Source organism: Somniosus microcephalus, unplaced genomic scaffold, assembly GCF_052327205.1.
Source record: "Somniosus microcephalus isolate GS21.2 unplaced genomic scaffold, FLI_Smic_1.0 scaffold562, whole genome shotgun sequence".
In the NCBI taxonomy this organism is placed as follows: domain Eukaryota; kingdom Metazoa; phylum Chordata; class Chondrichthyes; order Squaliformes; family Somniosidae; genus Somniosus; species Somniosus microcephalus.
This window is the reverse complement of record NW_028225749.1, coordinates 14,352-32,338: the sequence shown is the minus strand read 5'-3', so window position 1 is coordinate 32,338 and position 17,987 is coordinate 14,352. Positions and strand designations below refer to the sequence as shown.

The window sequence follows — 17,987 nt, the reverse complement described above, 5'->3', positions numbered from 1 at the left end:
GCAGCAAGAGAGCAATTTCGGCCAGGGCTTACTTACTTGCAAGCCAGACGAAAAGCCGTGCCCGTATGGCACCCCCTTCCCTTCGGCGGAGATGACGCCATGAAAGCATTTGCATTTTGCGAGCAATTAACCAACCGGGCGGCGCGCAGGAGCGCGCCGGCGGGGCTTGCGGTGTCCCCTCCCCCCTCCTTTTCCAACGGGGGCGGGCGCAGTGGCTCAGAAATCCAACAGGGTGCAGCACGGTCCAGGTCAGCTGCAGAGCGGGAAAGGTGGCGAGGCCCCGCCCTGAAATCCAGGGCACGTCCCCATATGCAAATAAGAAAGAAAAACACAATTTTGACATGCAAACGCAGAGCGAAAAACACCCCCGAAGGCGGCTGCTTAGCCTGCGGCGCGGCCGGCCAGCGAGCGGGTGAAAAGTAAGGCGGCGGCACGACAAGGGCGAGCCCGAGCGGCTCTACAAAGGAAAGACAGCACGGCTGAAAGTGGTGCGAAAACTTTTTCTGCTTTTGACTTTTGCGACTTCCCACCCCAAAGAGGGGAAGCTGCACCGCTCCCGGAAGCACTGCAATACCAGGTCGATGCGTGGAGTGGACGGAGCAAGCCCCTGTTCCATCTCCCTGTTCCAAAAATCAATTTAATATTTGGTCCCCAGATAGGGGACGTATCAGATATTAAACTGATAAGAACAGATACTACACTTGATCTTAGCCAAAAGGCCGAGAAGCGATAGCCTGTAAACTCCCGCCGACGCGCAAGTGTCCCTCGGCCTCTGTCTTCTCCGTCAATCTGGCCGCGGTCGGCCGAGCGCAGGTGCGACGGCGGGCCTGCAGCAAGAGAGCAATTTCGGCCAGGGCTTACTTACTTGCAAGCCAGACGAAAAGCCGTGCCCGTATGGCACCCCCTTCCCTTCGGCGGAGATGACGCCATGAAAGCATTTGCATTTTGCGAGCAATTAACCAACCGGGCGGCGCGCAGGAGCGCGCCGGCGGGGCTTGCGGTGTCCCCTCCCCCCTCCTTTTCCAACGGGGGCGGGCGCAGTGGCTCAGAAATCCAACAGGGTGCAGCACGGTCCAGGTCAGCTGCAGAGCGGGAAAGGTGGCGAGGCCCCGCCCTGAAATCCAGGGCACGTCCCCATATGCAAATAAGAAAGAAAAACACAATTTTGACATGCAAACGCAGAGCGAAAAACACCCCCGAAGGCGGCTGCTTAGCCTGCGGCGCGGCCGGCCAGCGAGCGGGTGAAAAGTAAGGCGGCGGCACGACAAGGGCGAGCCCGAGCGGCTCTACAAAGGAAAGACAGCACGGCTGAAAGTGGTGCGAAAACTTTTTCTGCTTTTGACTTTTGCGACTTCCCACCCCAAAGAGGGGAAGCTGCACCGCTCCCGGAAGCACTGCAATACCAGGTCGATGCGTGGAGTGGACGGAGCAAGCCCCTGTTCCATCTCCCTGTTCCAAAAATCAATTTAATATTTGGTCCCCAGATAGGGGACGTATCAGATATTAAACTGATAAGAACAGATACTACACTTGATCTTAGCCAAAAGGCCGAGAAGCGATAGCCTGTAAACTCCCGCCGACGCGCAAGTGTCCCTCGGCCTCTGTCTTCTCCGTCAATCTGGCCGCGGTCGGCCGAGCGCAGGTGCGACGGCGGGCCTGCAGCAAGAGAGCAATTTCGGCCAGGGCTTACTTACTTGCAAGCCAGACGAAAAGCCGTGCCCGTATGGCACCCCCTTCCCTTCGGCGGAGATGACGCCATGAAAGCATTTGCATTTTGCGAGCAATTAACCAACCGGGCGGCGCGCAGGAGCGCGCCGGCGGGGCTTGCGGTGTCCCCTCCCCCCTCCTTTTCCAACGGGGGCGGGCGCAGTGGCTCAGAAATCCAACAGGGTGCAGCACGGTCCAGGTCAGCTGCAGAGCGGGAAAGGTGGCGAGGCCCCGCCCTGAAATCCAGGGCACGTCCCCATATGCAAATAAGAAAGAAAAACACAATTTTGACATGCAAACGCAGAGCGAAAAACACCCCCGAAGGCGGCTGCTTAGCCTGCGGCGCGGCCGGCCAGCGAGCGGGTGAAAAGTAAGGCGGCGGCACGACAAGGGCGAGCCCGAGCGGCTCTACAACGGAAAGACAGCACGGCTGAAAGTGGTGCGAAAACTTTTTCTGCTTTTGACTTTTGCGACTTCCCACCCCAAAGAGGGGAAGCTGCACCGCTCCCGGAAGCACTGCAATACCAGGTCGATGCGTGGAGTGGACGGAGCAAGCCCCTGTTCCATCTCCCTGTTCCAAAAATCAATTTAATATTTGGTCCCCAGATAGGGGACGTATCAGATATTAAACTGATAAGAACAGATACTACACTTGATCTTAGCCAAAAGGCCGAGAAGCGATAGCCTGTAAACTCCCGCCGACGCGCAAGTGTCCCTCGGCCTCTGTCTTCTCCGTCAATCTGGCCGCGGTCGGCCGAGCGCAGGTGCGACGGCGGGCCTGCAGCAAGAGAGCAATTTCGGCCAGGGCTTACTTACTTGCAAGCCAGACGAAAAGCCGTGCCCGTATGGCACCCCCTTCCCTTCGGCGGAGATGACGCCATGAAAGCATTTGCATTTTGCGAGCAATTAACCAACCGGGCGGCGCGCAGGAGCGCGCCGGCGGGGCTTGCGGTGTCCCCTCCCCCCTCCTTTTCCAACGGGGGCGGGCGCAGTGGCTCAGAAATCCAACAGGGTGCAGCACGGTCCAGGTCAGCTGCAGAGCGGGAAAGGTGGCGAGGCCCCGCCCTGAAATCCAGGGCACGTCCCCATATGCAAATAAGAAAGAAAAACACAATTTTGATATGCAAACGCAGAGCGAAAAACACCCCCGAAGGCGGCTGCTTAGCCTGCGGCGCGGCCGGCCAGCGAGCGGGTGAAAAGTAAGGCGGCGGCACGACAAGGGCGAGCCCGAGCGGCTCTACAAAGGAAAGACAGCACGGCTGAAAGTGGTGCGAAAACTTTTTCTGCTTTTGACTTTTGCGACTTCCCACCCCAAAGAGGGGAAGCTGCACCGCTCCCGGAAGCACTGCAATACCAGGTCGATGCGTGGAGTGGACGGAGCAAGCCCCTGTTCCATCTCCCTGTTCCAAAAATCAATTTAATATTTGGTCCCCAGATAGGGGACGTATCAGATATTAAACTGATAAGAACAGATACTACACTTGATCTTAGCCAAAAGGCCGAGAAGCGATAGCCTGTAAACTCCCGCCGACGCGCAAGTGTCCCTCGGCCTCTGTCTTCTCCGTCAATCTGGCCGCGGTCGGCCGAGCGCAGGTGCGACGGCGGGCCTGCAGCAAGAGAGCAATTTCGGCCAGGGCTTACTTACTTGCAAGCCAGACGAAAAGCCGTGCCCGTATGGCACCCCCTTCCCTTCGGCGGAGATGACGCCATGAAAGCATTTGCATTTTGCGAGCAATTAACCAACCGGGCGGCGCGCAGGAGCGCGCCGGCGGGGCTTGCGGTGTCCCCTCCCCCCTCCTTTTCCAACGGGGGCGGGCGCAGTGGCTCAGAAATCCAACAGGGTGCAGCACGGTCCAGGTCAGCTGCAGAGCGGGAAAGGTGGCGAGGCCCCGCCCTGAAATCCAGGGCACGTCCCCATATGCAAATAAGAAAGAAAAACACAATTTTGACATGCAAACGCAGAGCGAAAAACACCCCCGAAGGCGGCTGCTTAGCCTGCGGCGCGGCCGGCCAGCGAGCGGGTGAAAAGTAAGGCGGCGGCACGACAAGGGCGAGCCCGAGCGGCTCTACAAAGGAAAGACAGCACGGCTGAAAGTGGTGCGAAAACTTTTTCTGCTTTTGACTTTTGCGACTTCCCACCCCAAAGAGGGGAAGCTGCACCGCTCCCGGAAGCACTGCAATACCAGGTCGATGCGTGGAGTGGACGGAGCAAGCCCCTGTTCCATCTCCCTGTTCCAAAAATCAATTTAATATTTGGTCCCCAGATAGGGGACGTATCAGATATTAAACTGATAAGAACAGATACTACACTTGATCTTAGCCAAAAGGCCGAGAAGCGATAGCCTGTAAACTCCCGCCGACGCGCAAGTGTCCCTCGGCCTCTGTCTTCTCCGTCAATCTGGCCGCGGTCGGCCGAGCGCAGGTGCGACGGCGGGCCTGCAGCAAGAGAGCAATTTCGGCCAGGGCTTACTTACTTGCAAGCCAGACGAAAAGCCGTGCCCGTATGGCACCCCCTTCCCTTCGGCGGAGATGACGCCATGAAAGCATTTGCATTTTGCGAGCAATTAACCAACCGGGCGGCGCGCAGGAGCGCGCCGGCGGGGCTTGCGGTGTCCCCTCCCCCCTCCTTTTCCAACGGGGGCGGGCGCAGTGGCTCAGAAATCCAACAGGGTGCAGCACGGTCCAGGTCAGCTGCAGAGCGGGAAAGGTGGCGAGGCCCCGCCCTGAAATCCAGGGCACGTCCCCATATGCAAATAAGAAAGAAAAACACAATTTTGACATGCAAACGCAGAGCGAAAAACACCCCCGAAGGCGGCTGCTTAGCCTGCGGCGCGGCCGGCCAGCGAGCGGGTGAAAAGTAAGGCGGCGGCACGACAAGGGCGAGCCCGAGCGGCTCTACAAAGGAAAGACAGCACGGCTGAAAGTGGTGCGAAAACTTTTTCTGCTTTTGACTTTTGCGACTTCCCACCCCAAAGAGGGGAAGCTGCACCGCTCCCGGAAGCACTGCAATACCAGGTCGATGCGTGGAGTGGACGGAGCAAGCCCCTGTTCCATCTCCCTGTTCCAAAAATCAATTTAATATTTGGTCCCCAGATAGGGGACGTATCAGATATTAAACTGATAAGAACAGATACTACACTTGATCTTAGCCAAAAGGCCGAGAAGCGATAGCCTGTAAACTCCCGCCGACGCGCAAGTGTCCCTCGGCCTCTGTCTTCTCCGTCAATCTGGCCGCGGTCGGCCGAGCGCAGGTGCGACGGCGGGCCTGCAGCAAGAGAGCAATTTCGGCCAGGGCTTACTTACTTGCAAGCCAGACGAAAAGCCGTGCCCGTATGGCACCCCCTTCCCTTCGGCGGAGATGACGCCATGAAAGCATTTGCATTTTGCGAGCAATTAACCAACCGGGCGGCGCGCAGGAGCGCGCCGGCGGGGCTTGCGGTGTCCCCTCCCCCCTCCTTTTCCAACGGGGGCGGGCGCAGTGGCTCAGAAATCCAACAGGGTGCAGCACGGTCCAGGTCAGCTGCAGAGCGGGAAAGGTGGCGAGGCCCCGCCCTGAAATCCAGGGCACGTCCCCATATGCAAATAAGAAAGAAAAACACAATTTTGACATGCAAACGCAGAGCGAAAAACACCCCCGAAGGCGGCTGCTTAGCCTGCGGCGCGGCCGGCCAGCGAGCGGGTGAAAAGTAAGGCGGCGGCACGACAAGGGCGAGCCCGAGCGGCTCTACAAAGGAAAGACAGCACGGCTGAAAGTGGTGCGAAAACTTTTTCTGCTTTTGACTTTTGCGACTTCCCACCCCAAAGAGGGGAAGCTGCACCGCTCCCGGAAGCACTGCAATACCAGGTCGATGCGTGGAGTGGACGGAGCAAGCCCCTGTTCCATCTCCCTGTTCCAAAAATCAATTTAATATTTGGTCCCCAGATAGGGGACGTATCAGATATTAAACTGATAAGAACAGATACTACACTTGATCTTAGCCAAAAGGCCGAGAAGCGATAGCCTGTAAACTCCCGCCGACGCGCAAGTGTCCCTCGGCCTCTGTCTTCTCCGTCAATCTGGCCGCGGTCGGCCGAGCGCAGGTGCGACGGCGGGCCTGCAGCAAGAGAGCAATTTCGGCCAGGGCTTACTTACTTGCAAGCCAGACGAAAAGCCGTGCCCGTATGGCACCCCCTTCCCTTCGGCGGAGATGACGCCATGAAAGCATTTGCATTTTGCGAGCAATTAACCAACCGGGCGGCGCGCAGGAGCGCGCCGGCGGGGCTTGCGGTGTCCCCTCCCCCCTCCTTTTCCAACGGGGGCGGGCGCAGTGGCTCAGAAATCCAACAGGGTGCAGCACGGTCCAGGTCAGCTGCAGAGCGGGAAAGGTGGCGAGGCCCCGCCCTGAAATCCAGGGCACGTCCCCATATGCAAATAAGAAAGAAAAACACAATTTTGACATGCAAACGCAGAGCGAAAAACACCCCCGAAGGCGGCTGCTTAGCCTGCGGCGCGGCCGGCCAGCGAGCGGGTGAAAAGTAAGGCGGCGGCACGACAAGGGCGAGCCCGAGCGGCTCTACAAAGGAAAGACAGCACGGCTGAAAGTGGTGCGAAAACTTTTTCTGCTTTTGACTTTTGCGACTTCCCACCCCAAAGAGGGGAAGCTGCACCGCTCCCGGAAGCACTGCAATACCAGGTCGATGCGTGGAGTGGACGGAGCAAGCCCCTGTTCCATCTCCCTGTTCCAAAAATCAATTTAATATTTGGTCCCCAGATAGGGGACGTATCAGATATTAAACTGATAAGAACAGATACTACACTTGATCTTAGCCAAAAGGCCGAGAAGCGATAGCCTGTAAACTCCCGCCGACGCGCAAGTGTCCCTCGGCCTCTGTCTTCTCCGTCAATCTGGCCGCGGTCGGCCGAGCGCAGGTGCGACGGCGGGCCTGCAGCAAGAGAGCAATTTCGGCCAGGGCTTACTTACTTGCAAGCCAGACGAAAAGCCGTGCCCGTATGGCACCCCCTTCCCTTCGGCGGAGATGACGCCATGAAAGCATTTGCATTTTGCGAGCAATTAACCAACCGGGCGGCGCGCAGGAGCGCGCCGGCGGGGCTTGCGGTGTCCCCTCCCCCCTCCTTTTCCAACGGGGGCGGGCGCAGTGGCTCAGAAATCCAACAGGGTGCAGCACGGTCCAGGTCAGCTGCAGAGCGGGAAAGGTGGCGAGGCCCCGCCCTGAAATCCAGGGCACGTCCCCATATGCAAATAAGAAAGAAAAACACAATTTTGACATGCAAACGCAGAGCGAAAAACACCCCCGAAGGCGGCTGCTTAGCCTGCGGCGCGGCCGGCCAGCGAGCGGGTGAAAAGTAAGGCGGCGGCACGACAAGGGCGAGCCCGAGCGGCTCTACAACGGAAAGACAGCACGGCTGAAAGTGGTGCGAAAACTTTTTCTGCTTTTGACTTTTGCGACTTCCCACCCCAAAGAGGGGAAGCTGCACCGCTCCCGGAAGCACTGCAATACCAGGTCGATGCGTGGAGTGGACGGAGCAAGCCCCTGTTCCATCTCCCTGTTCCAAAAATCAATTTAATATTTGGTCCCCAGATAGGGGACGTATCAGATATTAAACTGATAAGAACAGATACTACACTTGATCTTAGCCAAAAGGCCGAGAAGCGATAGCCTGTAAACTCCCGCCGACGCGCAAGTGTCCCTCGGCCTCTGTCTTCTCCGTCAATCTGGCCGCGGTCGGCCGAGCGCAGGTGCGACGGCGGGCCTGCAGCAAGAGAGCAATTTCGGCCAGGGCTTACTTACTTGCAAGCCAGACGAAAAGCCGTGCCCGTATGGCACCCCCTTCCCTTCGGCGGAGATGACGCCATGAAAGCATTTGCATTTTGCGAGCAATTAACCAACCGGGCGGCGCGCAGGAGCGCGCCGGCGGGGCTTGCGGTGTCCCCTCCCCCCTCCTTTTCCAACGGGGGCGGGCGCAGTGGCTCAGAAATCCAACAGGGTGCAGCACGGTCCAGGTCAGCTGCAGAGCGGGAAAGGTGGCGAGGCCCCGCCCTGAAATCCAGGGCACGTCCCCATATGCAAATAAGAAAGAAAAACACAATTTTGACATGCAAACGCAGAGCGAAAAACACCCCCGAAGGCGGCTGCTTAGCCTGCGGCGCGGCCGGCCAGCGAGCGGGTGAAAAGTAAGGCGGCGGCACGACAAGGGCGAGCCCGAGCGGCTCTACAACGGAAAGACAGCACGGCTGAAAGTGGTGCGAAAACTTTTTCTGCTTTTGACTTTTGCGACTTCCCACCCCAAAGAGGGGAAGCTGCACCGCTCCCGGAAGCACTGCAATACCAGGTCGATGCGTGGAGTGGACGGAGCAAGCCCCTGTTCCATCTCCCTGTTCCAAAAATCAATTTAATATTTGGTCCCCAGATAGGGGACGTATCAGATATTAAACTGATAAGAACAGATACTACACTTGATCTTAGCCAAAAGGCCGAGAAGCGATAGCCTGTAAACTCCCGCCGACGCGCAAGTGTCCCTCGGCCTCTGTCTTCTCCGTCAATCTGGCCGCGGTCGGCCGAGCGCAGGTGCGACGGCGGGCCTGCAGCAAGAGAGCAATTTCGGCCAGGGCTTACTTACTTGCAAGCCAGACGAAAAGCCGTGCCCGTATGGCACCCCCTTCCCTTCGGCGGAGATGACGCCATGAAAGCATTTGCATTTTGCGAGCAATTAACCAACCGGGCGGCGCGCAGGAGCGCGCCGGCGGGGCTTGCGGTGTCCCCTCCCCCCTCCTTTTCCAACGGGGGCGGGCGCAGTGGCTCAGAAATCCAACAGGGTGCAGCACGGTCCAGGTCAGCTGCAGAGCGGGAAAGGTGGCGAGGCCCCGCCCTGAAATCCAGGGCACGTCCCCATATGCAAATAAGAAAGAAAAACACAATTTTGACATGCAAACGCAGAGCGAAAAACACCCCCGAAGGCGGCTGCTTAGCCTGCGGCGCGGCCGGCCAGCGAGCGGGTGAAAAGTAAGGCGGCGGCACGACAAGGGCGAGCCCGAGCGGCTCTACAAAGGAAAGACAGCACGGCTGAAAGTGGTGCGAAAACTTTTTCTGCTTTTGACTTTTGCGACTTCCCACCCCAAAGAGGGGAAGCTGCACCGCTCCCGGAAGCACTGCAATACCAGGTCGATGCGTGGAGTGGACGGAGCAAGCCCCTGTTCCATCTCCCTGTTCCAAAAATCAATTTAATATTTGGTCCCCAGATAGGGGACGTATCAGATATTAAACTGATAAGAACAGATACTACACTTGATCTTAGCCAAAAGGCCGAGAAGCGATAGCCTGTAAACTCCCGCCGACGCGCAAGTGTCCCTCGGCCTCTGTCTTCTCCGTCAATCTGGCCGCGGTCGGCCGAGCGCAGGTGCGACGGCGGGCCTGCAGCAAGAGAGCAATTTCGGCCAGGGCTTACTTACTTGCAAGCCAGACGAAAAGCCGTGCCCGTATGGCACCCCCTTCCCTTCGGCGGAGATGACGCCATGAAAGCATTTGCATTTTGCGAGCAATTAACCAACCGGGCGGCGCGCAGGAGCGCGCCGGCGGGGCTTGCGGTGTCCCCTCCCCCCTCCTTTTCCAACGGGGGCGGGCGCAGTGGCTCAGAAATCCAACAGGGTGCAGCACGGTCCAGGTCAGCTGCAGAGCGGGAAAGGTGGCGAGGCCCCGCCCTGAAATCCAGGGCACGTCCCCATATGCAAATAAGAAAGAAAAACACAATTTTGACATGCAAACGCAGAGCGAAAAACACCCCCGAAGGCGGCTGCTTAGCCTGCGGCGCGGCCGGCCAGCGAGCGGGTGAAAAGTAAGGCGGCGGCACGACAAGGGCGAGCCCGAGCGGCTCTACAAAGGAAAGACAGCACGGCTGAAAGTGGTGCGAAAACTTTTTCTGCTTTTGACTTTTGCGACTTCCCACCCCAAAGAGGGGAAGCTGCACCGCTCCCGGAAGCACTGCAATACCAGGTCGATGCGTGGAGTGGACGGAGCAAGCCCCTGTTCCATCTCCCTGTTCCAAAAATCAATTTAATATTTGGTCCCCAGATAGGGGACGTATCAGATATTAAACTGATAAGAACAGATACTACACTTGATCTTAGCCAAAAGGCCGAGAAGCGATAGCCTGTAAACTCCCGCCGACGCGCAAGTGTCCCTCGGCCTCTGTCTTCTCCGTCAATCTGGCCGCGGTCGGCCGAGCGCAGGTGCGACGGCGGGCCTGCAGCAAGAGAGCAATTTCGGCCAGGGCTTACTTACTTGCAAGCCAGACGAAAAGCCGTGCCCGTATGGCACCCCCTTCCCTTCGGCGGAGATGACGCCATGAAAGCATTTGCATTTTGCGAGCAATTAACCAACCGGGCGGCGCGCAGGAGCGCGCCGGCGGGGCTTGCGGTGTCCCCTCCCCCCTCCTTTTCCAACGGGGGCGGGCGCAGTGGCTCAGAAATCCAACAGGGTGCAGCACGGTCCAGGTCAGCTGCAGAGCGGGAAAGGTGGCGAGGCCCCGCCCTGAAATCCAGGGCACGTCCCCATATGCAAATAAGAAAGAAAAACACAATTTTGACATGCAAACGCAGAGCGAAAAACACCCCCGAAGGCGGCTGCTTAGCCTGCGGCGCGGCCGGCCAGCGAGCGGGTGAAAAGTAAGGCGGCGGCACGACAAGGGCGAGCCCGAGCGGCTCTACAAAGGAAAGACAGCACGGCTGAAAGTGGTGCGAAAACTTTTTCTGCTTTTGACTTTTGCGACTTCCCACCCCAAAGAGGGGAAGCTGCACCGCTCCCGGAAGCACTGCAATACCAGGTCGATGCGTGGAGTGGACGGAGCAAGCCCCTGTTCCATCTCCCTGTTCCAAAAATCAATTTAATATTTGGTCCCCAGATAGGGGACGTATCAGATATTAAACTGATAAGAACAGATACTACACTTGATCTTAGCCAAAAGGCCGAGAAGCGATAGCCTGTAAACTCCCGCCGACGCGCAAGTGTCCCTCGGCCTCTGTCTTCTCCGTCAATCTGGCCGCGGTCGGCCGAGCGCAGGTGCGACGGCGGGCCTGCAGCAAGAGAGCAATTTCGGCCAGGGCTTACTTACTTGCAAGCCAGACGAAAAGCCGTGCCCGTATGGCACCCCCTTCCCTTCGGCGGAGATGACGCCATGAAAGCATTTGCATTTTGCGAGCAATTAACCAACCGGGCGGCGCGCAGGAGCGCGCCGGCGGGGCTTGCGGTGTCCCCTCCCCCCTCCTTTTCCAACGGGGGCGGGCGCAGTGGCTCAGAAATCCAACAGGGTGCAGCACGGTCCAGGTCAGCTGCAGAGCGGGAAAGGTGGCGAGGCCCCGCCCTGAAATCCAGGGCACGTCCCCATATGCAAATAAGAAAGAAAAACACAATTTTGACATGCAAACGCAGAGCGAAAAACACCCCCGAAGGCGGCTGCTTAGCCTGCGGCGCGGCCGGCCAGCGAGCGGGTGAAAAGTAAGGCGGCGGCACGACAAGGGCGAGCCCGAGCGGCTCTACAAAGGAAAGACAGCACGGCTGAAAGTGGTGCGAAAACTTTTTCTGCTTTTGACTTTTGCGACTTCCCACCCCAAAGAGGGGAAGCTGCACCGCTCCCGGAAGCACTGCAATACCAGGTCGATGCGTGGAGTGGACGGAGCAAGCCCCTGTTCCATCTCCCTGTTCCAAAAATCAATTTAATATTTGGTCCCCAGATAGGGGACGTATCAGATATTAAACTGATAAGAACAGATTTTTTTTTTTTTTTTTCAATATATATGCTTTATTCATAAAAATCTTTGTTCATGTACATGACAATGCAGTCCACATCTGGTACAGTGCAAATTAACTTCAGCACATGGCACTCAATTTACAAATTACATTACATTTATCATAAACTGATAAGAACAGATACTACACTTGATCTTAGCCAAAAGGCCGAGAAGCGATAGCCTGTAAACTCCCGCCGACGCGCAAGTGTCCCTCGGCCTCTGTCTTCTCCGTCAATCTGGCCGCGGTCGGCCGAGCGCAGGTGCGACGGCGGGCCTGCAGCAAGAGAGCAATTTCGGCCAGGGCTTACTTACTTGCAAGCCAGACGAAAAGCCGTGCCCGTATGGCACCCCCTTCCCTTCGGCGGAGATGACGCCATGAAAGCATTTGCATTTTGCGAGCAATTAACCAACCGGGCGGCGCGCAGGAGCGCGCCGGCGGGGCTTGCGGTGTCCCCTCCCCCCTCCTTTTCCAACGGGGGCGGGCGCAGTGGCTCAGAAATCCAACAGGGTGCAGCACGGTCCAGGTCAGCTGCAGAGCGGGAAAGGTGGCGAGGCCCCGCCCTGAAATCCAGGGCACGTCCCCATATGCAAATAAGAAAGAAAAACACAATTTTGACATGCAAACGCAGAGCGAAAAACACCCCCGAAGGCGGCTGCTTAGCCTGCGGCGCGGCCGGCCAGCGAGCGGGTGAAAAGTAAGGCGGCGGCACGACAAGGGCGAGCCCGAGCGGCTCTACAAAGGAAAGACAGCACGGCTGAAAGTGGTGCGAAAACTTTTTCTGCTTTTGACTTTTGCGACTTCCCACCCCAAAGAGGGGAAGCTGCACCGCTCCCGGAAGCACTGCAATACCAGGTCGATGCGTGGAGTGGACGGAGCAAGCCCCTGTTCCATCTCCCTGTTCCAAAAATCAATTTAATATTTGGTCCCCAGATAGGGGACGTATCAGATATTAAACTGATAAGAACAGATTTTTTTTTTTTTTTTTTTTTTTTTTTTTTTTTTTTTTTTCAATATATATGCTTTATTCATAAAAATCTTTGTTCATGTACATGACAATGCAGTCCACATCTGGTACAGTGCAAATTAACTTCAGCACATGGCACTCAATTTACAAATTACATTACATTTATCATTACATATATCAAAGCATGTTTCAATATATAACAACATACACTCCACAAATCATATTACAGATGAAAGCAGTACATGGTACTCTCTTTACACAAACAGGTACATTTTCATTACATGTTTTATCAGTCATACAGCCCAAGGGGGGCCGAGATGCATTCCAACATTTCTCAAAATACATTACATTACAATCCACCAACCGTATTATATATGGCTTAATAATACACATGAATGCTGTACATGGTACTCTATTTACATTCACAGATTACAAGTGCTTTACAATTAACACACTTGTACGTCATGCGGCCCGAGGGGGGGGTTTTCCACTGGTTTCAGCCCCTCAGTCTACACTGGCGGGAGGGCCTTAAACTGTGGCCCTTCCCCATCGTGCCTTGGCGGCGGCGGCACCAACCTTTAGTGCGTCCCTCAGCACGTACTCCCGGACCTTGGAATGTGCCAATCTGCAACACTCGGTCGTGGACATCTCCTTGCTCTGGAAGATCAGCAAGTTTCGGGCAGACCAAAGGGCGTCTTTCACCGAGTTGATGATCTTCCAGCAGCAGTTGATGTTTGTCTCGGTGTGCGTCCCTGGGAACAGTCCGTAGAGCACAGAGTCCTGTGTTACCGAGCTGCTCGGGATGAACCTCGACAAAGACCACTGCATCTCTTTCCAGACCTTCTGTGCAAAGGCACATTCCAGAAGGAGATGGATGACGGTCTCGTCCCAAGCGCAGCCTCCTCGCGGACAGCGTGCGGTGGAGCAGAGACGTCGGGAGTGCATGAAGGATCTGACGGGGAGGGCCCTTCTCACCACCAGCCAAGCTACGTCTTGGTGCTTGTTTGTGAGTTCTGGCGATGAGGCATTCTGCCAAATGACTTCGACAGTCTGCTCAGGGAACCATCCGAGAGGATCTACCATCTCCTTTTCCCGTAGGGTCTCGAGGACGTTTCGTGCTGACCACTGCTTGACAGCTTTGTGGTCAAAGGTGTTTGCCGTGAAAAACTTTTCCACGAAGGACAGGTGGTTTGGCACGGTCCAACTGGATGGAGCGTTCCGCGGCAGCGTCGCCAGACCCATCCTTCGCAACACCGGGGTCAGGTAGAACCTCAGCACGTAGTGACACTTGGTGTTTGCGTACCGAGGGTCTGTGCACAGTTTGATGCAGCCGCACACAAAGGTGGCCATCAGGATGAGGGCGACGTTTGGTACGTTCTTTCCCCCTTTCTCTGGAGATTTGTACATCGTGTCCCTCCGGACACGGTCCATTTTCGATCTCCAGATAAAGTGGAAGACGGCTCGGGTGACTGCGGCGGCGCAGGGTCGGGGTATGGGCCACACCTGCGCCACGTACAGCAGCACTGACAGCACTTCGCACCTGATGACCAGGTTCTTTCCCACGATCGACAGGGAGCGCTGCTCCCACATTCCCAGTTTCTGGCGTGCCTTGGAGATACGCTCCTCCCAGTTTTTTTTGCATGCCCCAGCCGCTCCGAACCATATTCCCAGCACCTTCAGGTAATCTGACCTGACGGTGAAGGGGACAAAGGAACGGTCGGCCCAGTTCCCAAAGAACATGGCCTCGCTTTTGCTGCGATTTACTTTCGCTCCCGAGGCCAGTTCAAATTGGTCGCAGATGCTCAGCAGTCTGCGGACCGACAGCGGATCCGAGCAAAAGACGGCGACGTCATCCATGTACAGGGAGGTCTTAACCTGAGTGCCTCCGCTGCCTGGGATCGTCACCCCTCCAATGCTCGAATCCCTTCTGATGGATTGGGCAAAGGGTTCGATACAACACACGAACAAGACGGAGGAGAGAGGACAGCCCTGCCTGACTCCAGATTTGATCGGGAAGCTTTCTGATTCCCACCCATTGATTAGGACTGCGCTACTGATGTCTGTGTAGAGCAGTTGGATCCAATTGCAGATTCCCTCCCCAAACCCCATTTTGGAGAGCACGTCCATCATGTACGTGTGCGATATTCTGTCGAAAGCCTTCTCCTGGTCCAAGCTGATTAAGCAGGTGTGCACCCCCCTGTCCCGCACGTAGGCGATCGTATCCCTGAGTAGCGCGAGGCTATCAGAGATCTTCCTGCCGGGTACGGCACAGGTCTGATCCGGGTGGATCACCAGCTCCAGAGCAGACTTGACCCTGTTGGCGATGACCTTGGACAGAATCTTGTAGTCCACATTAAGCAGCGAAATGGGCCGCCAGTTTCTGATTTCTTCCCTCTCCCCTTTCTGCTTGTAGATGAGGGTGATGATGCCTTTCCTCATCGATTCTGACATGCTGCCAGCCAGAAGCATACCCCCGTACACTTCCAGCAGGTCTGGGCCCATCCAGTCCCACAGAGCCGAATACAACTCGACCGGTAGGCCGTCGCTTCCGGGAGTTTTACTCGTCTCGAAGGACCGGACGGCCTTTGTCAGCTCGTCCAGAGTTAGCGGGTGATCCAGACTCTCCCGCTTGCTGTCGTCTAGCACCTCCGAGATAGACGACAGGAAAGACTGGGAGGCCGCGCTGTCTGTGGGCTTCGCGTCGTACAGCCCGGCATAAAAGGATTTGCTGATCCTTCGCATGTCAGGCTGCGAGGACGTCACAGAGCCGTCTTCCTCCTTCAGGCTGTGGATCACAGAGCTCCCTCTGTGTACCTTTTGGAAGAAGAAACGCGAGCACGTCTCGTCCTGCTCCACGGAGCGGACTCTGGAGCGGAAGATGATCTTGGAGGACTCTGAGGCATAGAGCGAGGCTTGCTGGCCCTTCACCTCTTGGAGTTCCTCCCCGACATTGACTCCCATCGACTGCAGCAGGAGCAGATTCTGCATGCTTTTCTGGAGTCGGGACATTTCCCTCTGTCCCTCTCTCGCCTTCTGAACACCTTTGAGGATGAAGAACCTCTTGATGTTCGTCTTGATCGTTTCCCACCAGTGCGCCGGGGAATCAAAGAGGGGTTTCACGGTTCTCCAACCTTTGTAATCCCTTTTGAGTTCCTCAATGTTTTCTGGGGTCAACAGTTTCACGTTCAGCTTCCATATCCCCCTGCCTACTTTCTGGTCTTCCTGTGGGTGACAGTCGGCTAGTAAGAGGCAGTGGTCAGAGAAGAACACCGGCTTGACGTCGGTGGATCTGACCGAGAGAGCTTGGGACACAAACAGGAAGTCTATCCTGGAACGGACAGACCCGTCTGGCCTGGACCAGGTGTATCTGCGCGGCGCTCCATCTGCAGGGTTGCTGAAGATGTCGTGCAGCTTGGCGTCTTTTACCGCTTCCATCAGGAGTCTGGACGTGGCGTCCAGTTTGCTGTCGGCTCTGCCGGATCGCCCAGCCGCATCGATGATGCAGTTGAAGTCACCGCCCAGAATAACCGGCCTGGACGTCGCCAGCAGCAGCGGTAGCTGCTGGAAGACGGCCAGCCGCTCGTTCTTGAGAGCCGGGGCGTACACATTGATCAGCCTGAGCGGGGCGTTCTTGTACAGTACGTCTGCTACGAGGAGGCGGCCACCCACCACCTCCTTAACTTCGGTGATGGTGAAGTCACCTCCCCGCAGCAGAATACCCAGGCCGGAGGCACGGCAATCGTTGCCTCCTGACCATATCGATTGGCCGTGGGGCCACCATCGCGACCACTGCCTGTAGTTGCTGAAGTGCGGTAGGCCGCACTCCTGCAGGAACAGTAGGTCGGCCTTGACCTTGGCAAGGTACCCCAAGGTGGAAACACATCGCGTCGTGCTTTTGATGCTACGCACGTTTATGCTTGCAATTTTTAAACCCATTTTAAATTTTAAATAGAGTTCAAGTCCCATTTTAATAAGCAGTCCTTTATGCTGTTTCCATCCCTTGGGGCTGGACCTGCATACACACAGTGTTAGAGAAAGACTGTACTTGCCCTGGGCTGAGGAACTCGCCCTGGTCTCTTGAGGGGTTGCTGTACCGGCAGGGGGATGACGGCGGTGAGAAGAAGTCTTCTTCCTCATTCGTGGATGGTTCTTCCCTCAGCCTGTCGCCTGTGGTGTCGTGGCTCCCGGTTTCCCGGAGCAGGTGTGCATCGGTCGCTTCATTGCTCCCGGTTTCCCGGAGCTGGGGTATGGTGGACGCTCCGCTGCTCCCGGTTGTCTGGAGCTGGGGAGCGTCGGGCACTTGGCTGCTCCCGGCAGTCTGTAGCTGGGGAGCGTCGGGCTCTTGGCCGCTCCCGGCGGTCTGGAGCTGGGGAGCGTCGGGCACTTGGCCGCTCCCGGCGGTCTGGAGCTGGGGAGCGTCAGGCACTTGGCCACTCCCGGCGGTCTGGAGCTGGGGAGCGTCGGGAACTTGGCCGCTCCCGGCGGTCTGGAGCTGGGCTGCGTTGTGCCCTTCGTTGCTACCGGTGTTCTGGGGCACGGTGATCACTCCTGTTTGTTTCTTTTCGCTCAGCCACTTTTTTTGTTGTTGGTGACTGTTCTTTTCTTGCCCTTCCTCATCAGATGAGCAGCTGCTGGTGTTGCCCGTTTGGGGCGGGTGCCGCCTTTTTTCCACAGGCCTGGACTTTGGCGGCCTCTCTCTTTGGGGGAGGCTTTTTTTCTTGTTCTTTCGTTTGACCTCCTGCCATTCTCCCAGTTGTTGTTCTCCAGCTGCCTCCTCTTCCATGGTCTCTGGCTGTTGGGGAGGAGGCTGAGTGCTGGTTGCCTGGGTTTGGTCGTTTCCAGTGAGGGCCTCTGCGGTGGGAGCGGTGCTGGTCTCCTTTGAGGCGGCCTTGTTGACAGGTCCTTTAATTGCCTGCGCATAGCTGCTGCTGCGCCTTGGGCAGGCCTTGTAGAGATGGCCTGTCTCCCCGCACAAGTTGCAGCACTTGCTCTCCTTGCAATCCTTCGTCTGGTGGCCTTCCTGCTTGCAGTTGCGACAGATGGTGACAGTGCAGGTCGCCGCCACGTGCCCGGATCTCCCGCAGGTTCGACACACCCTGGGTTGTCCCGCGTACACCATGTAGCCCCGGCTTCCACCGATGGCGAAGCTGGAGGGGAGGTGCTGGATGGCTCCTTTGGCATCCACTTTCAGGGTTACTTTGATCTGGCGTTTGCTGGTCCAGATCCCAAACAGGTCATTTACGTCAACGCTGTTCCCGACACTGTCGACGTATCTGCCGAGGAACGTCAGCACATCGACCACAGGGATGTGCGGGTTGTACATGTGTACAGTGACCACCCGGTTTCTTTGTGTTGGGAGAGTGAATAGAGGCTCGGCAGTCATAACTGAAAGCAGCGTTTCACTCCCCTTTTCCTTAACTGCCTGCAGAAATTTCAGGCATGCCGCGACGTTCCTGAACGTCACATCAAAATGTCCACTGCTGGGGAAATCCTGCAGAGCGAAGATATCCGCAACTTGGAATCCGCAGCATCC

At 56.8% G+C, this 17,987-nt stretch overlaps 1 protein-coding gene, 14 non-coding genes and 3 pseudogenes across 15 annotated transcripts; all 18 read right to left on the bottom strand.

Moving 5' to 3' along the window:
• Nucleotides 1-540: 540 nt before the first annotated feature.
• LOC147081331 (U2 spliceosomal RNA) lies at nt 541-731 on the bottom strand. The gene has a single exon (XR_015076697.1). It is a non-coding gene; the product is annotated as a U2 spliceosomal RNA (small nuclear RNA).
• A 638-nt stretch (nt 732-1,369) lies between these two features.
• Nucleotides 1,370-1,560, bottom strand: LOC147081330 (U2 spliceosomal RNA). Its single transcript, XR_015076696.1, has one exon. It is a non-coding gene; the product is annotated as a U2 spliceosomal RNA (small nuclear RNA).
• Nucleotides 1,561-2,198: 638 nt separating this feature from the next.
• LOC147081329 (U2 spliceosomal RNA) lies at nt 2,199-2,389 on the bottom strand. Its single transcript, XR_015076695.1, has one exon. It is a non-coding gene; the product is annotated as a U2 spliceosomal RNA (small nuclear RNA).
• Nucleotides 2,390-3,027: 638 nt separating this feature from the next.
• LOC147081328 (U2 spliceosomal RNA) lies at nt 3,028-3,218 on the bottom strand. Its single transcript, XR_015076694.1, has one exon. It is a non-coding gene; the product is annotated as a U2 spliceosomal RNA (small nuclear RNA).
• Nucleotides 3,219-3,856: 638 nt separating this feature from the next.
• LOC147081327 (U2 spliceosomal RNA) lies at nt 3,857-4,047 on the bottom strand. The gene has a single exon (XR_015076692.1). It is a non-coding gene; the product is annotated as a U2 spliceosomal RNA (small nuclear RNA).
• Nucleotides 4,048-4,685: 638 nt separating this feature from the next.
• Nucleotides 4,686-4,876, bottom strand: LOC147081326 (U2 spliceosomal RNA). Its single transcript, XR_015076689.1, has one exon. It is a non-coding gene; the product is annotated as a U2 spliceosomal RNA (small nuclear RNA).
• A 638-nt stretch (nt 4,877-5,514) lies between these two features.
• LOC147081325 (U2 spliceosomal RNA) lies at nt 5,515-5,705 on the bottom strand. Its single transcript, XR_015076681.1, has one exon. It is a non-coding gene; the product is annotated as a U2 spliceosomal RNA (small nuclear RNA).
• Nucleotides 5,706-6,343: 638 nt separating this feature from the next.
• LOC147081324 (U2 spliceosomal RNA) lies at nt 6,344-6,534 on the bottom strand. Its single transcript, XR_015076670.1, has one exon. It is a non-coding gene; the product is annotated as a U2 spliceosomal RNA (small nuclear RNA).
• Nucleotides 6,535-7,172: 638 nt separating this feature from the next.
• LOC147081323 (U2 spliceosomal RNA) lies at nt 7,173-7,363 on the bottom strand. Its single transcript, XR_015076659.1, has one exon. It is a non-coding gene; the product is annotated as a U2 spliceosomal RNA (small nuclear RNA).
• Nucleotides 7,364-8,001: 638 nt separating this feature from the next.
• LOC147081322 (U2 spliceosomal RNA) lies at nt 8,002-8,192 on the bottom strand. Its single transcript, XR_015076648.1, has one exon. It is a non-coding gene; the product is annotated as a U2 spliceosomal RNA (small nuclear RNA).
• Nucleotides 8,193-8,830: 638 nt separating this feature from the next.
• On the bottom strand, nt 8,831-9,021 carry LOC147081321 (U2 spliceosomal RNA). The gene has a single exon (XR_015076637.1). It is a non-coding gene; the product is annotated as a U2 spliceosomal RNA (small nuclear RNA).
• A 638-nt stretch (nt 9,022-9,659) lies between these two features.
• LOC147081320 (U2 spliceosomal RNA) lies at nt 9,660-9,850 on the bottom strand. The gene has a single exon (XR_015076626.1). It is a non-coding gene; the product is annotated as a U2 spliceosomal RNA (small nuclear RNA).
• Nucleotides 9,851-10,488: 638 nt separating this feature from the next.
• LOC147081319 (U2 spliceosomal RNA) lies at nt 10,489-10,679 on the bottom strand. Its single transcript, XR_015076615.1, has one exon. It is a non-coding gene; the product is annotated as a U2 spliceosomal RNA (small nuclear RNA).
• A 638-nt stretch (nt 10,680-11,317) lies between these two features.
• On the bottom strand, nt 11,318-11,502 carry LOC147081318 (U2 spliceosomal RNA). Its single transcript, XR_015076690.1, has one exon. It is a non-coding gene; the product is annotated as a U2 spliceosomal RNA (small nuclear RNA).
• A 12-nt stretch (nt 11,503-11,514) lies between these two features.
• On the bottom strand, nt 11,515-11,667 carry LOC147081317 (U2 spliceosomal RNA; annotated as a pseudogene).
• Nucleotides 11,668-12,305: 638 nt separating this feature from the next.
• LOC147081316 (U2 spliceosomal RNA) lies at nt 12,306-12,506 on the bottom strand (annotated as a pseudogene).
• Nucleotides 12,507-12,982: 476 nt separating this feature from the next.
• On the bottom strand, nt 12,983-14,194 carry LOC147081315 (uncharacterized). The gene has a single exon (XM_085980804.1). It carries the CDS (start codon nt 14,192-14,194, stop codon nt 12,983-12,985), a length of 1,212 nt encoding a protein of 403 aa, XP_085836930.1.
• A 161-nt stretch (nt 14,195-14,355) lies between these two features.
• LOC147081314 (uncharacterized) lies at nt 14,356-17,897 on the bottom strand (annotated as a pseudogene).
• Nucleotides 17,898-17,987: the final 90 nt, after the last annotated feature.